The sequence below is a fragment of the Oncorhynchus nerka genome, linkage group LG1 (assembly GCF_034236695.1).
Source record: "Oncorhynchus nerka isolate Pitt River linkage group LG1, Oner_Uvic_2.0, whole genome shotgun sequence".
Taxonomy (NCBI): Eukaryota; Metazoa; Chordata; class Actinopteri; order Salmoniformes; family Salmonidae; genus Oncorhynchus; species Oncorhynchus nerka.
Window position 1 is genome coordinate 51,413,480 of NC_088396.1, and position 17,921 is coordinate 51,431,400.

Below are 17,921 nucleotides of genomic sequence, written 5' to 3' on the forward strand. Positions count from 1 at the left end.
TCCAACAGACCTTTAAATTTACTGTAGTTTCAATGCTATTTTCTCCCATATTCTTCTTCTTTTTTTGTGTTTCATTGTGTTATTAGTTTCTATCTTCAGTCTGCCATCCTTACAGACACATCCCAGATCTGTCTGTTCTCTTTACCTGTTGTCAGATGTCTGGTGTAAGCCTTGGCAGAGACTCTCCTGGGTTGTTTTGTTGCTCAGTTAGTTTCTGTACTGTTCTACTCTGAATTTGCCGTCAAAAGTTCTCAAAAAAAAAAAATAGATATACTTTTGCAGTGAAACAAAGCGAATAGGGCCCTCTGAGAGCGGGTTTGTGTGTGTGTGTGTGTTTGTGTTTGTGTGAAGCTCCTTCAGTTACAGTATATATACATTTAGAAGTATATGAATAAAATCCATTTAGAAGACTCCTTTATCCAAAGCCACTTACGGTGGTGCGTGTATCCATTTCGTTTAATGTATGACTTGGTCCCGACAATCAAACCCACTATCCTGGCATTGCAACAGCCACGTTTAACACTATTTTCAGTGGGTCACATATACACACACTAAGAAAGTGTTAGATTTAACACAGTCAAAGTTACTGTGTTAAAATAGCTTTCCTGTTGCCGTTAGTAGCAGCTCAGCTTGGGATGGGAAGTCAAAGACTCACGCTGATAACAGAGCAGATGGACAGCCGACTGCATCACTTCTAACTGCTCCTACTTGGATACTATCTGCAGCAGATATCTGTTCTTAACACCCCACTGAAAGCTTTGGGCTTTACAGGAAATTAAATACAGCCCTCCATATTACTGTTACCATGCCCATAATGCCGATATTACTTGTTGCCTTTGGTCTTTCAATGTCTGTATGTCTTAATGTGCGGTTTACTTTCCTCTGTGTTGTTTTGTCTTAATGTGCGGCTGGGCGAATGGAAATTATTCTTTTAAATCGACAGACTGGGTTCTAACAACGAAGGATGATTTGTTTTACAGGAAATGCATTTTTTATTTTGTGTGTGGTTATAGTCACTGATTTCACCAGAGGTGTGGCTTGAATGGTTTGGATCTTATCACGTCATAAAGATAACGATCAGGTGGTCAATCAAAGCACTTGAATGAATAATGAATGATTTTTTGGGGGGGGGATTGTAGGATTTCAGAGAGAAGGTCACGATCCAGGGGCTGTATATCCACAGCAAATATGAGATCAGAATTCACTTTCTTAGTGTGCATGTGTGACCCACTGAAATAGTGTTAAACTAACAGCCCTAGAGTGTTGGTGACTATTGTTAATATGCAAATTCTGAATGAACTGAAAACTTTATTAGAGATGATACACTTTTTCAGCGTTAGAGAATAACACATGTAGAGGGGTGGCGGATTTACACATTGTAAGTTGTAAAGCTTTATCTGCATATTTCCCAGTATGCCTTTCGAAGTGAATTTGAGAGTTACTCACCGGTGACTGTGTTTGTTAGTGACTGTGAGAGATACCCAGCCGAGACTGTGTTTGTTAGTGACTGTGAGAGATACTCACCGGTGACTGTGTTTGTTAGTGACTGAGAGAGATACTCACCGGTGACTGTGTTTGTTAGTGACTGAGAGAGATACTCACCCGTGACTGTGTTTGTTAGTGACTGTGAGAGATACTCACCGGTGACTGTGTTTGTTTGAGATACTAGTGACTGTGTTTGTTAGTGACTGAGAGAGATACTCACCCGTGACTGTGTTTGTTAGTGACTGTGAGAGATACTCACCGGTGACTGTGTTTGTTAGTGACTGTGAGAGATACTCACCCGTGACTGTGTTTGTTAGTGACTGTGAGAGAAACTCACCGGTGACTGTGTTTGTTAGTGACTGTGAGAGATACCCAGCCGAGACTGTGTTTGTTAGTGACTGTGAGAGATACCCAGCCGAGACTGTGTTTGTTAGTGACAGAGAAATGGTTATGGATTCAATCATCAGCCTGCACACTAACTTTCTTTAGCAAGTTAGCTAGCTAGCTAGCAATACATTGTTTTTGATCATTTTCAAAATATATGTACTTGAATAGTTTCTCCCACTGCCCCTGTTTTCTGTTTCCTTATAAAAATGAAATAGTTGGCAATTGGAGGACAATTGTGGACGATTGGAGGACTTCCAACAGACTGCGTTTGGTCTTCCAAAATGGCGCTAGGTGATTTGGGATGCAACTGCAAACCCCCTTGCAGATCGGATTAGTTTTGAAATAAGTTATTTTATCTTTGTATAGTATAAGATCAATTAATCAATCAATATGCATGCAGAAAAGTATATATTAAAACAAACTACTCTAAAAATCAACCTGCAACAAAGCATTCTAGGAAGACTGATAATGAGACCCTCCCAATTCTTTTCCGTTGCGAGAAGATTAACCCAACGAGGTCCATTGCACCTCTGGCGTGGTTCGGACTTTTAACCCCTTTTAATCATTGTGTGCTTGCACCATCGGATTGGTCTATTTCTTTGACATCTGTTGGTACCAACCATTAGTGTGTGTGATTAATGGGGGCTAAGCTAGAGCTTTGTGAGGCAAGGGCAGATCCCAAAGGGTCTCGGGTCTTGGTCTTTTTTTGCTAAAATGTCAGTAGCGTCCGTTTTGTTTTGCTCTAAGACACAAGTCACAAGCTACACAAGAGTTCTTAGAAGATTTTATTTTTATTTTATTTAACCTTTATTCAACTAATCAAGTCAGGTAAGAACACATTTTTTCTTTACAAAGACGGCCTACCAAGAGGCAAAATGTCTCCTGCGGGAACGGGGGCCTGGGATTAAAAAAATAAATAAATACAATATAAATATAAGACAAAACACACATCACACCAAGAGAGACCTAAGACAACAACATAGCAAGGCAGCAATACATGACAACACAGCATGGTAGCAACACAACATGACAACAACATGGTAGCAACACAACATCGTAGCAACACAACGTGGTAGCAACACAACATGACAACGACATGGTAGCAACACAACATGGTAGCAACACAACATGGTAGCAACACAACATGACAACAACATGGAAGCAACACAATATGGCAGTAGCACAACATAACAACACCATGGTAGCAACACAACATGGTAGCATCACAACATGGCAGCAACACAACATGGTAGCAACACAACATGGTAGCAACACAACATGACAACACAGCATGGTAGCAACACAACATGACAACACAGCATGGTAGCAACACAACATGGTAGCAACACAACATGGTAGCAACACTACATGGTAGCAACACAGCATGGTAGCAGCACAGCATGGTAGCAACACAACATGGTAGCAACACAACATGGTAGCAACACAACATGACAACAACATGGAAGAAACACAATATGGCAGTAGCACAACATAACAACAACATGGTAGCAACACAACATGGTAGCAACACAACATGGCAGCAACACAGCATGGTAGAAACACAACATGACAACAACATGGAAGCAACACAACATGGTAGGAGCACAGCATGGTAGCAACACAACATGGTAGCAACACAACATGGTACAAACATTATTGGGCCCAGACAACAGCACAAAGGGCAAGAAGGTAGAGACAACAATACATCACACAAAGCAGCCACAACTGTCAGTAAGAGTGTCCATGATTGTTGTTGAATGAAGAGATGGAGATAAAACTGTCCAGTTTCAGTGTTTGTTGTAGCTCGTTCCAGTCGCAGCGAACTGAAAAGAGGAGCGACCCAGGGATGTGTGTGCTTTGGGGACCTTTAACAGAATGAGACTGACAGAACGGGTGTTGTAGGTGGAGGATGAGGGCTGCAGTAGATATCAGAGAGGGGGGAGTGAGGCCTAAGAGGGTTTTATAAATAAGCATCAACCAGTGGGTCTTGCGATGGGTATACAGAGACGACCAGTTTACAGACGAGTATAGAGTGCAGTGATGTGTCCTATAAGGAACATTGGTGGCAAATCTGATGGCCGAATGGTAAAGAATATCTAGTCGCTAAAGAGCACCCTTACCTGCTGATCTATAAATAATCTCTCCGTAATCAAGCATGGGAAGAATGGTCATCTCAATCACGATTGGTGAAAGAGGAACAATTTCGATAGAGGAAACCAAGTCTAGATTTAACTTTAGCCTGCAAATCAAATCAAATTTTATTTGTCACATACACATGGTTAGCAGATGTTAATGCGAGTGTAGGAATATGCTTGTGCTTCTAGTTCCGACAATGCAGTAATAACCAATAAGTAATCTAACTAACAATTCCAAATCTACTGTCTTATACACAGTGTAAGGGGATAAAGAATATGTACATAAAGATATATGAATGAGTGATGGTACAGAGCAGCATAGGCAAGATACAGTAGATGGTATCGAGTACAGTATATACATATGAGATGAGTATGTAAACAAAGTGGCATAGTTAAAGTGGCTAGTGATTACATGTATTACATAAGGATGCAGTAGATGATATAGAGTACAGTATATACGTATACATATGAGATGAATAAGGTAGGGTATGTAAACATTATATTAGGTAGAATTGTTTAAAGTGGCTAGTGATATATTTTACATAATTTCCCATCAATTCCCATTATTAAAGTGGCTGGAGTTGAGTCAGTGTGTTGGCAGCAGCCACTCAATGTTAGTGGTAGCTGTTTAACAGTCTGATGGCCTTGAGATAGAAGCTGTTTTTCAGTCTCTCGGTCCCAGCTTTGATGCACCTGTACTGACCTCGCCTTCTGGATGATAGCGGGGTGAACAGGCAGTGGCTCGGGTGGTTGTTGTCCTTGATGATCTTTATGGCCTTCCTGTAACATCGGGCGGTGTAGGTGTCCTGGAGGGCAGGTAGTTTGCCCCCGGTGATGCGTTGTGCAGACCTCACTACCCTCTGGAGAGCCTTACGGTTGTGGGCGGAGCAGTTGCCGTACCAGGCGGTGATACAGCCCGCCAGGATGCTCTCGATTGTGCATCTGTAGAAGTTTGTGAGTGCTTTTGGTGACAAGCCGAATTTCTTCAGCCTCCTGAGGTTGAAGAGGCGCTGCTGCGCCTTCTTCACGATGCTGTCTGTGTGAGTGGACCAATTCAGTTTGTCTGTGATGTGTATGCCGAGGAAGCTTTGATATGTGCTGAGAGAAGGACAGTGTACCGTCTAGCCGTACTTGTAATGAGGTGACTACCTCAAGCTCTAAACCCTCAGAGGTGGTAATAACACCTTTGGGAAGAGGGGTATTTTTCTTACCAAACCACATGGCCTTTGTATTGGAATTGTTCAGAACAAGGTTAAACGTAGAGAAAGCTTTGTTGGACACTAAGAAATCTTTGTTGCAGAGCATTTAACACAACATCTGGGGAGGGTCCAGCTGAGTATAAGACAGTATCATTTGCATATAAATGGATGAGAGAGCTTCATACTTCCTTAGAAAATGTTGCTGATTTGTTGAAAGTGATTTACAGAAACATCTCATTTACATATATGTCATTCACACCCCTGAGTCAATACATTAGAATCACCTTTGGTAGTGATTACAGCTGTGAATCTTACTGGGTAAGTCTCTAAGAGTGATTACTGTTGTGGGTCTTTCTAGGTAAGTCTCTAAGGGTGATTACAGCTGTGCATCTTACTGGGTAAGTCTCTAAGAGTGATTACTGTTGTGAGTCTTACTGGGTGGGTCTCTAAGAGTGATTACTGTTGTGGGTCTTTCTAGGTAAGTCTCTAAGAGTGATTACTGTTGTGAGTCTTACTGGGTAAGTCTCTAAGAGTGATTACTGTTGTGAGTCTTACTGGGTAAGTCTCTAAGGGTGATTACAGCTGTGCATCTTACTGGGTAAGTCTCTAAGAGTGATTACTGTTGTGAGTCTTACTGGGTAAGTCTCTAAGGGTGATTACAGCTGTGCATCTTACTGGGTAAGTCTCTAAGGGTGATTACAGCTGTGCATCTTACTGGGTAAGTCTCTAAGAGTGATTACTGTTGTGAGTCTTACTGGGTAAGTCTCTAAGAGATTTCCACACCTGGATTGTACAACATTTGCCCATTATTATTTTCAAAATTCTTCAAGCTCCGTCAAATTGGTTGTTGATCATTGCTAGACAATCATTCTAAAGTCTTGTCTACTGTAACTCGGCCACTCAGGAACATTCAATGTCATCTTGGTGAACAACTCCAGTGTATATTTGGCACTGTGTTTTAGGTTATTGTCCTGCTGAAAGGTGAATTAATCTCAGTGTCTGATGGAAAGCAAACTGAACCAGGTTTTCCTTTAGGATTTTACCTGTGCTTGGCTCCATTCCGTTTATTTTTATTTTTTTTAAAAAAAAAACTCCCTAGTTCTTGCCATTGACAAGCATACCCATAACATGAAGCGGATGTGTAATGTGATGTGTTGGATTTGGCCCAAACAAAACACTTTTGTATTCAGGACATACAGTTAATTTGTTTGCAATTTGTTTGCAGTATTACCTCAGTGCCTTGTTGCACACAGGATGCATGTTTTGGAGTCGTTTTATTCTGTACAGGCTTCCTTTTCACCCTGTAGTTTAGTATTGTGGAGTAACTACAATGTTGATGATCCATCCTCAGTTTTCTCCTGTCACAGCCATTACACTCTGTTTTGAAGTCACCATTGGCCTCACTGTGAAACCCTCAGGGATCAATTCTAGATCATATAGAACAAGCCACTTGATGAGGGCCTGAATTCAAATGGTGAACCTGCAATGTTTATGCAATGTGTTTGTTTATGAGCTACTTTCCATGGACACACACTTCACCTTATGTTACATGTTGTTGCTTTCCTATATGTGCTTGTATTTTGCTCTTAACACTTTACTACATATAACAGGAAGTACACTTCGTCCATCAGATTTCCCAGCTGGCTTCTTCCACCTTATGCACAAAATGGATTTAAAATAGTGTTGCTTAGTTACAAGGCATTATTGTTTCATAAAATGTGAGGTCTTACTAGTGCTTCTGCTCTACTCCTGGCTGTGCTGCTCTACATGACAATATGGAGTGGAACTCACTCCTATCAATACTATATGCAGTGGATCTCACTCCTATCAATACTATATGGAGTGGAACTCACTCCTATCAATACTATATGGAGTGGATCTCACTCCTATCAATACTATATGGAGTGGATCTCACTCCTATCAATACTACATGGAGTGGATCTCACTCCTATCCAAATCAAATCCATTTTATTGGTCACATACACATGGTTAGCATACTGTATGTTAATGCGAGTGTAGCAAAATGCTTGTGCTTCTAGTTCCGACAGTGCAGTCATATCTAACAAGTAATCTAACAAATTCAGTGCAAAGGAAAGTGTAAAGGAATGAATAAGAATATGTACATGTAAATATATGGATGAGTTATGGCCGTGCGACATATGCAAGATGCAATAGATAGTATGAAATACAGTATATACACATGAGATGAGTAATGTAGGATATGTAAACATTATTAAAGTGGCATTATTTAAACTGACTAGTGATACCTTTATTAAATCTTTTTATTAAAGTGGCCAGAGATTTGAGTCTGTATGTTAGCTGCAGCCTCTCTATGTTAGTGATGGCTGTTTAACAGTCTGAGGGCCTTGAGATAGAAGCTGTTTTTCAGTCTCTTGGTCCCAGCGTTGATGCACCTGTACTGACCTCGCCTTCTGGATGATATAGCGGGGTGAACAGGCAGTGGCTCGGGTGGTTGTTGTCCTCGATGATATTTTTGGCCTTCCTGTGACATCGGGTGCTGTAGGTGTCATGGAGGGCAGGTAGTTTTCCCCTGGTGATACGTTGTGCAGACCGCACCACCCTCTGGAGAGCCTTATGGTTGTGGGCGGAGCAGTTGCCGTACCAGGCTCTGATACAGCCCGATGGGGCGCTCTCGATTGTCCATCTGTAAAAGTTTGTGAGGGTTTTAGGTGACAAGACAAATTTCTTCAGCCTCCTGAGGTTGAAGAGGCGCTGCTGAGCCTTCTTCACCACACTATCTGTGTGGGTGGACCATTGCAGTTTGTATCGATGTGTACGCCGAGGAACTTAAAACTTAAAACTATATGGAGGGGGATCTCACTCCTATCAATACTACATGGAACGGATCTCACTCCTATCAATACTACATGGAACGGATCTCACTCCTATCAATAATATATGGAGTGGATCTCACTCCTATCAATACTATATGGAACAGATCTCACTCCTATCAATAATATATGGAGTGGATCTCACTCCTATCAATACTATATGGAGTGGATCTCACTCCTATCAATACTACATGGAGTGGATCTCACTCCTATCCAAATCAAATCCATTTTATTGGTCACATACACATGGTTAGCATACTGTATGTTAATGCGAGTGTAGCAAAATGCTTGTGCTTCTAGTTCCGACAGTGCAGTCATATCTAACAAGTAATCTAACAAATTCAGTGCAAAGGAAAGTGTAAAGGAATGAATAAGAATATGTACATGTAAATATATGGATGAGTTATGGCCGTGCGACATATGCAAGATGCAATAGATAGTATGAAATACAGTATATACACATGAGATGAGTAATGTAGGATATGTAAACATTATTAAAGTGGCATTATTTAAACTGACTAGTGATACCTTTATTAAATATTTTTATTAAAGTGGCCAATGATTTGAGTCTGTATGTTAGCTGCAGCCTCTCTATGTTAGTGATGGCTGTTTAACAGTCTGAGGGCCTTGAGATAGAAGCTGTTTTTCAGTCTCTTGGTCCCAGCGTTGATGCACCTGTACTGACCTCGCCTTCTGGATGATATAGCGGGGTGAACAGGCAGTGGCTCGGGTGGTTGTTGTCCTCGATGATATTTTTGGCCTTCCTGTGACATTGGGTGCTGTAGGTGTCATGGAGGGCAGGTAGTTTTCCCCTGGTGATACGTTGTGCAGACCGCACCACCCTCTGGAGAGCCTTATGGTTGTGGGCGGAGCAGTTGCCGTACCAGGCTCTGATACAGCCCGATGGGGCGCTCTCGATTGTCCATCTGTAAAAGTTTGTGAGGGTTTTAGGTGACAAGACAAATTTCTTCAGCCTCCTGAGGTTGAAGAGGCGCTGCTGAGCCTTCTTCACCACACTATCTGTGTGGGTGGACCATTGCAGTTTGTATCGATGTGTACGCCGAGGAACTTAAAACTTAAAACTATATGGAGGGGGATCTCACTCCTATCAATACTACATGGAACGGATCTCATTCCTATCAATACTACATGGAACGGATCTCACTCCTATCAATAATATATGGAGTGGATCTCACTCCTATCAATACTATATGGAACAGATCTCACTCCTATCAATAATATATGGAGTGGATCTCACTCCTATCAATACTATATGGAGTGGATCTCACTCCTATCAATACTACATGGAGTGGATCTCACTCCTATCAAATCAAATCCATTTTATTGGTCACATACACATGGTTAGCATACTGTATGTTAATGCGAGTGTAGCAAAATGCTTGTGCTTCTAGTTCCGACAGTGCAGTCATATCTAACAAGTAATCTAACAAATTCAGTGCAAAGGAAAGTGTAAAGGAATGAATAAGAATATGTACATGTAAATATATGGATGAGTTATGGCCGTGCGACATATGCAAGATGCAATAGATAGTATGAAATACAGTATATACACATGAGATGAGTAATGTAGGATATGTAAACATTATTACGCCGAGGAACTTAAAACTTAAAACTATATGGAGGGGGATCTCACTCCTATCAATACTATATGGAGTGGATCTCACTCCTATCAATACTATATGGAGTGGATCTCACTCCTATCAATACTATATGGAGTGGAACTCACTCCTATCAATACTATATGGAGTGGATCTCACTCCTATCAATACTACATGGAACGGATCTCACTCCTATCAATACTACATGGAACGGATCTCACTCCTATCAATACTATATGGAGTGGATCTCACTCCTATCAATACTATATGGAGTGGATCTCACTCCTATCAATAATATATGCAGTGGATCTCACTCCTATCAATACTACATGGAGTGGATCTCACTCCTATCAATACTATATGGAGTGGATCTCACTCCTATCAATACTATATGGAGGGGGATCTCACTCCTATCAATACTATATGCAGTGGATCTCACTCCTATCAATACTATATGGAGTGGATCTCACTCCTATCAATACTATATGCAGTGGATCTCACTCCTATCAATACTATATGCAGTGGATCTCACTCCTATCAATACTATATGCAGTGGATCTCACTCCTATCAATACTATATGCAGTGGATCTCACTCCTATCAATACTATATGCAGTGGATCTCACTCCTATCTTAGGGTAAGGGTTAAGGTAAGGGAAAGAGTTAGGGTACAGATAAAGTTAGGGTGAAGATTAGGGTTAGGGTAAGGGTTAAGGTTAGGGTTAGTGTTAGGGTAAGGTTTATGGTTAGGGCTAGAGTTCGGGTAAAGGTTAAGTTAGGGTTAAGGTTAGGGTAAGGGTTAAGGTTAGGGTTAGTGTTAGGGTAAAGATTAAGTTAGGGTTAAGGTTAGGGTAAGGGTTAAGGTTAGGGTTAGTGTTAGGGTAAAGATTAAGTTAGGGTTAAGGTTAGGGTAAGGGTTAAGGTTAAGGTTAAGCTTAGGGTTAGTGTTAGGGCTAGAGTTAGGGTAAGGGTTAAGTTAGGGTTAAGGATAGGGTAAGGGTTAAGGTTAAGGTTAGGGTTAGTGTTAGGGCTAGAGTTAGGGTAAAGGTTAAGTTAGGGTTAAGGTTAGGGTAAGGGTTAAGGTTAAGGTTAGGGTTAGTGTTAGGGCTAGAGTTAGGGTAAAGGTTAAGTTATGGTTAAGGTTAGGGTAAGGGTTAAGGTTAAGGTTAGGGTTAGTGTTAGGGCTAGAGTTAGGGTAAAGGTTAAGTTAGGGTTAAGGTTAGGGTAAGGGTTAAGGTTAAGGTTAAGGTTAGGGTTAGTGCTAGAGTTAGGGTAAAGGTTAAGTTAGGGTTAAGGTAAGGGTTAAGGTTAGGGTTAAGGGTAGTGTTAGGGTAAGGGTTAGGGTAAGTTTATAGTACGGGTTAGGGTAAGGGTTAAGGGTAAGGATAGGGTAAGGTTAGGGTAAGGGTTAGGGTAAGGGTTAAGGTTAGGGCTAGAGTTAAGGGTAAGGTTAGGGTAAGGTTAGGGTATGGGTTAGGGTAAGGGTTAAGGTTAGGGCTAGAGTTAAGGTAAGGTTTAGGGTAAGGTTAGGGTAAGGTTAGGGTAAGGTTAGGGTAAGGGTTAGGGTAAGGGTTAGGGTAAGGTTAGGGTTAGGGTTAGGGTTAGGGTAAGGTTAGGGTTAGGGTTATGTTAGGGTTAGGGTAAGGTTAGGGTAAGGTTAGGGTAAGGGTTAGGGTAAGGGTTAGGGTTAGGGTTAGGGTAAGGTTAGGGTTAGGGTTATGTTAGGGTTAGGGTAAGGTTAGGGTAAGGTTAGGGTAAGGTTAGGGTTAGGGTAAGGTTAGGGTAAGGTTAGGGTTAGGGTAAGGTTAGGGTTAGGGTTAGGGTAAGGTTAGGGTAAGGTTAGGGTTAGGGTAGGGTTAGGGTAAGGTTAGGGTAAGGGTTAGGGTAAGTTTAGGGTTAGGGTAAGGTTAGGGTTAGGGTTAGGGTAAGGTTAGGGTAAGGTTAGGGTAAGGTTAGGGTTAGGGTAAGGTTAGGGTAAGGGTAGGGTTAGGGTAGGGTTAGGGTAAGGGTTAGGGTAGAGAATTTACAGATGGACTATGCAAATAAAGCGTTACTGTACTATTTAGTAAAGCCTCCAACCTGCGTGTCAGTGTGAGATTATTTTAAAATAGCTCAATGGATTTATGTATCTTTCATTCAGATTTTGACATTTTCCTCTTGCAAAACATTTTAATCATCCCAGTCTGTGATCTACGGCATAAGAGGATGCAGGGAGGACAGCTCATAATAATGGCCCCAAAAAGAGTGAATGGAATGTCACCAAAATCCTGGAAACCATGTGATGAGATGTATTTGATAGCATTCCACTGATTCCTATCCAGACATTACCACTAGAAAGTCCTCCCCAATTAAAGTGCCACCAACCGCCTGTGATCTACACTTCCCCCTAAGACATGGGAGTGACTGTCTGATCTTTCTCCGTAATATTCTGATATTTCTCTAAACAGACACTGTGGTGTAATATTCTGATATTTCTCTAAACAGGCACTGGTGTAATATTCTGATCTTTCTCTAAACAGACACTGTGATGTAATATTCTGATATTTCTCTAAACAGACACTGTGTGGTGTAATATTCTGATATTTCTCGAAATTGACACTGTGTGGTGTATTCATTTCATTTTTAAAAAAGTGTATTCCTACACAGATGATCATATTATAGCATATCTGACAGAATACCATTCTGGAGAATATGCTACAGATTAACATTCCAGAGTATATCCTGAATAACATTACGATAATATAGTGTCTCCTACAGATTACCATTCTGGAGAATATGCTACAGATTAACATCCTTGAGTATCTCCTACAGATTAACATACCAGAGATATCCTGAATAACATTACGATAATATAGTGTCTCCTACAGATTACCATTCTGGAGAATATGCTACAGATTAACATCCTTGAGTATCTCCTACAGATTAACATACCAGAGATATCCTGAATAACATTACGATAATATAGTGTCTCCTACAGATTACCATGCTAGAGTATCTCCTACAGATTAACATACTGGAGTTTCTCCTACAGATTACCATGCTGGAGAATATCCTACAGATTAACATACCAGAGATATCCTACATATTAACATAATATATTGCCTCCTACAGAATAACAAGCTAGAGTATCTCCTACAGATGAACATAATAGAGTAACTCATTCAGATTAACATAGTAGAGTATCTCCTACAGATTAAGATAATTGAGTGTCTCAAACAGATTAGCATAATAGAGTAACTCATTCAGATTAACATAGTAGAGTATCTCCTACAGATTAACATAGTACAGTTTCTCCTACAGATTAACATAGTAGAGTACCTCATACAGATTAACATAGTAGACTACCTCATACAGATTAACATAACAGAGTATCTCCAACATAATTCACACTAGAGTTTCTCAAACAGATGAACATAATAGAGTTTTTCCTACATATTAACATAATATAATATCTCCTAAAGATTAACATACTAGAGATTATCCTACAGATTAACATAATATAGTATCACATACATATGAACATACTAGAGATTATCCTAAACATTAACATAATTGTCATGCCCTGGCCTTAGTATTCTGTGTTTTCGTTAGTGTTTTGGTGAGGCCAGGGTGTGACATGGGGATTTATGTGGTTTGTTTTGTCTGGGGTTGTTTTTAGTTATGGTATTGTGGTTAGAGTAGTACTCTAGGTAAGTCTATGGTTGCCTAGAGAGGTTCTCAATCAGAGGCAGGTGTTTATCGTTGTCTCTGATTGGGAACCATATTTAGGCAGCCATATTCTTTAGGTCTCTTGTGGGTGAATGTTCCTGTCTCTGTGTTTGTTGCACCAGATAGGGCTGTTTCGTTTTTTATTCTTCACATTTCTTGTTTTGTAGATTGTTCATCTTTATTAAAGATGTTTACAAGTAACCACGCTGTGTTTTGGTCCGCCTCTCTTTCCCCAGAAGAAAACCGTTACAATAATAGTTTCTCCTACAGATTAACATGCTAGAGATTATCCTACAGATTAATTTACAATAGTATGTCCTTATTAACATAATTAATATAATATAGTATCTCCTACAAATTAACATGCTAGAGTATCTCCTACAGATTAACATGCTAGAGTATCTCCTATAGATTAACATGCTAGAGTATCTCCTATAGATTAACATGCTAGAGTATCTCCTACAGATTAACATGCTAGAGTATCTCCTACAGATTAATTTACAATAGTATGTCCTTATTAACATAATTAATATAATGTAGTATCTCCTACAGATTAACATGCTAGAGTATCTCCTACAGATTAATTTACAATAGTATGTCCTTATTAACATAATTAATATAATATAGTATCTCCTACAGATTAACATGCTAGAGTATCTCCTATAGATTAACATACTAGAGATTATCCTACTAGTTATTATAATGGAGTATCTCCTACAGGTTAATATAGTAGAGTATCACATACAGGTTAATATAGTAGAGTATCTCCTACAGGTTAATATAGTAGAGTATCACATACAGGTTAATATAGTAGAGTATCACATACAGGTTAATATAGTAGAGTATCTCCTACAGGTTAATATAGTAGAGTATCACATACAGGTTAATATAGTAGAGTATCACATACAGGTTAATATAGTAGAGTATCACATACAGGTTAATATAGTAGAGTATCTCCTACAGGTTAATATAGTAGAGTATCACATACAGGTTAATATAGTAGAGTATCACATACAGGTTAATATAATCAAAGATGGACGACAGGGTAGTTAACAAATATCCTCAGAAGCATTTGTGCATTCCTGGGCTAGCAGCATCAGTCCTCCCTTCTGCCTGCTTCTCCACGTCTACTGCTTCAGCTTCTTACAGCCAAATTAGAAAGAGAGAGAGTGAGGAGGGGGAGAAGGAGAGGGAGGGGGAGAAGGAGTGTGAGCGAGAGATGGGGAGGTAGGGAGAGAGTGAGCAGGGGGAGAAGGAGAGGGAGGGGGATAAGGAGAGGGGGGGAGAAGGAGGGAGAGATGGGGAGGGAGGGAGAGAGTGAGGAGGGGAGAGTGGGTGTCTGTGTCCGTGTGTGTGTGTGTTGAACTCTGTTGAGCTATGTGTGTGTGTGTGTGTGTGTGTGTGTGTGTGTGTGTGTGTGTGTGTGTGTGTGTGTGTGTGTGTGTGTGTGTGTGTGTGTGTGTGTGTGTCGTGCGTGTGTGTGTGTGAGGAAAGCAGTGTGATGCACGGCAAGAGAGAGGGAGAGCTACTGCTGAATCCTGGTTGGCTGGGGAGCAGTGGCTGACTCAGTGGATCTAGAGATAGACAGAGAGAGTGTGAGAGAGAGTGAGCGAGAGAGGAAGAGAGAGAGAGAGAGAGACAGACAGACACACAGGGAGAGAAACAGAGAGCCCTTTCCTCGACCAGTGGCTCTCTTTCATTGGCTCGGTGCACTGGACCGGCAAACAGGAAACACTACAACACCATGCCTGTTTCTGTCGCTACATCAAGTCTCTACCACTACCGCTGCTACTACCTCGCATCATCTTCACTAGAACCAGCCAGCACTCAGACAGAGGATCAGAGAGAGAGAGAGCGGGGAGCCCCTTGAAAGACAGACTCGGCGGAGTAAAGAAACAAGAGGCTGTGGCTGAGGCTGGACCAGGGTTACGACGCTACAGACTGAAGCCAAGCAGCTGTTTCTCTTCCTGCTCCCAGCTGCTGGAGCTCCATGCGAGAGGAGAAAAAGTGGAGCTGGAAGAGTCTGGAAGACGGAAGCCCACGTAGCAACACCGCTCTGAAGTGGCTCAACAGAGACATACTGACTGACTCTCAAAGTGGCTCAAGAGAGACATACTGACTGACTCTGAAGTGGCTCAAGAGAGACATACTGACTGACTCTCAAATTGGATGCTCAAGACCACGTTGTGACACTCCAAGACTCACTGACACGAGGGTTGGCTTCTCCCAACACACCTGACTGAAGGACTGACCCTCGGGTTGTGACCAGAGCAGTGGCTCATGCTGACACCACACACCAGGACTTAAAGGGAGTTAGTTCTTCTCGACCTGTAGAATTCTCTTTGACGTCTGACTGTCAGCGTATGGAACACTGAATGCCCCCCCCCATTAAAAGGACTTCGGTTCAGGTTCTGTAGCTCTACGGCCAGACTCTTGTAGATGTAAGACTTCATTGTTTTTGCTTCTCTTGATTCTGACTGTTTGTCTGTGCGCTCAGTGGAAGACCCCCCTTCCAGCTCTGTGCCTCATGGCTTGCTACTACATAGTCATCAGTTCTACTCACCTCAGCAACGGCCACTTCAGGAACATCAAGGGAGTTTTCCGCGGACCCCTCAGCAAGAATGGCAACAAGAACTTGGTAAGTACTTTACATCTTAACTTTGTCTCATGTTACTTTCTGCTTGTGTCTGAGTGAGTATCTGATACTTTCTGCTTGTGTCTGAGTGAGTATCTGATACTTTCTGCTTGTGTCTGAGCAGAGTATCTGATACTCTCTGCTTGTGTCTGAGTGAGTATCTGATACTTGTAACTGTAGAATTTAATATTTATTATGATCCTGGGTTCCAAATATGATTAAAACTATGACATCACGACAAAACACAATAACATAACAGCCAACGTCATAAATAAGGCAATACATCATTATTATGTTTTTCCTCTGTTATTACAAAGGTACAATATAATATCCACAATACCACAATGTGTGTGTGTGTGTGTGTGTAGAATGTGTGTGTTAGAGCATGTGTCAGTATACGTGTGTGTGTGCATGTGTGCATGCGTGTGTGCGTGTGTGTGTGTGTGTGTGTGTGTGCGTGTGTGTGCGCGTGTGTGTGTGTGTGTGTGCGTGTGTGTGTGCGTGCGTGTGTGTGTGTGTGTGTGTGTGTCTTCAAAAGTCAAGATGGAACATTGGAGCTATAATTAACTATTTTGTTTGCGACAATCCATAAGAACATTGGAACTAAATTAGCTCTTAACTTTTAACTTGACTTAGTTGGACATGGAAGCAAACAGTAATACTCTCTGTCTTACTCTTTTTTGGTGCCTTTGCCTCTTTCTTAAAAAAAAAAATATATATATATATATATATATTTCTGTAAACAAACACTAGTGTGGGGTTGAATCAGTTTAGACTCTTTGCTATTTTCCTCATAAAAAAAATATATATTTCCTCAACTGTTGACAGAACAGAACATAATGGGTAATGTGTCCCAGATGGACATGTTCTGACCAGTAGCCGTGTCTAAAATCCTACCAGATGGACAGCGAGGATGCTGCTGATCTCTCTACATGCAGTCATAGTCCTTAATCATCCTTTTACCGTAGCTAGGGTTTTAGTCTGATTCCAAACCAATCGTTCTATTCGTCCAAACAGATTCTGGCCTTCTAGAACACACTATTAATCCTTCTGTTTGTCCAATCAGAGACTAGCATTCTAGAATACACTATTAATCCTTCTGTTTGTCCAATCCGAGACTAGCATTCTAGAACAAACATATCAAATTCCACAATCAGAACTCGGAATCTGGGGCAACACAGTGGGGAAATTAGGGTAGAGGAGAACTATGTCTAGAGAGACTCTTGGATAGATTTCCTGGCTATTAATTATGTAAACAAAAGTGTGATCTCGCCATTGTTTGTCATATTTAAGAAGATCATCGCCCACACTAGATATTATCAGTGACACTGCCCTGATTACTCACTACACACAGTAATCTCATTCAAATGCAAGAGTTCCTGAAAGGAAGAAATGCCTTCACTTTTTAAAGCTTTGAATATGAATATGAATATGCTACTGATGAAATTGCTTATGTTCTCCCTCAAAACATTCGTCTGCCGAGCAGAACAGAGCTTTCCTGACAGCCGACTCTCCCTCTTTAAAGAATTGGAAATGATTTGAGATAAAATATTGAAGCACTCTATTCCCACTTATGTTGTAGCAGCATGCAGCCTCCCACTTCCTCCTGCCTCCTCCTGCCTCCTGCCTCCTCCTGCCTCCTGCTTCCTCCTGCCTCCTCCTGCCTCCCGCTTCCTCCTGCCTCCCGCTTCCTCCTGCCTCCCGCTTCCTCCTGCCTCCCACTTCCTCCTGCCTCCCTTTCTCCTCCTCCTGCCTCTCTCCTCTTCCCTCCCTCCCTCCCTCCCTCCCTCCCACCTCCTCCTTCCTCTCTCTCCTCCTCCATCCCGCCTCTTCCCTATCGCCTCCTACACCATCTCTCCACCATCTCTTCTCCTCCCTCCCTCCCTCCTCCCTCCCTCCCAC

The 17,921-nt window shown here is 41.4% G+C and overlaps 1 protein-coding gene across 1 annotated transcript in view; it reads right to left on the reverse strand.

The window, feature by feature from the left end:
• The window catches only part of LOC135571480 (basic proline-rich protein-like), a 41,410-nt gene extending 25,573 nt beyond the window's left edge, over positions 1 to 15,837 (reverse strand). The window contains exons 1-3 of the mRNA XM_065018011.1: positions 15,783 to 15,837; positions 8,881 to 9,078; positions 7,784 to 7,965 (exon numbers count right to left, since the gene is read on the reverse strand). Of these exons, the coding sequence (XP_064874083.1) occupies positions 7,784 to 7,965; positions 8,881 to 9,078; positions 15,783 to 15,837 (435 nt within the window). The remainder of the gene's footprint in view (positions 1 to 7,783; positions 7,966 to 8,880; positions 9,079 to 15,782) is intronic.
• Between the last annotated feature and the right edge of the window lie 2,084 nt (positions 15,838 to 17,921).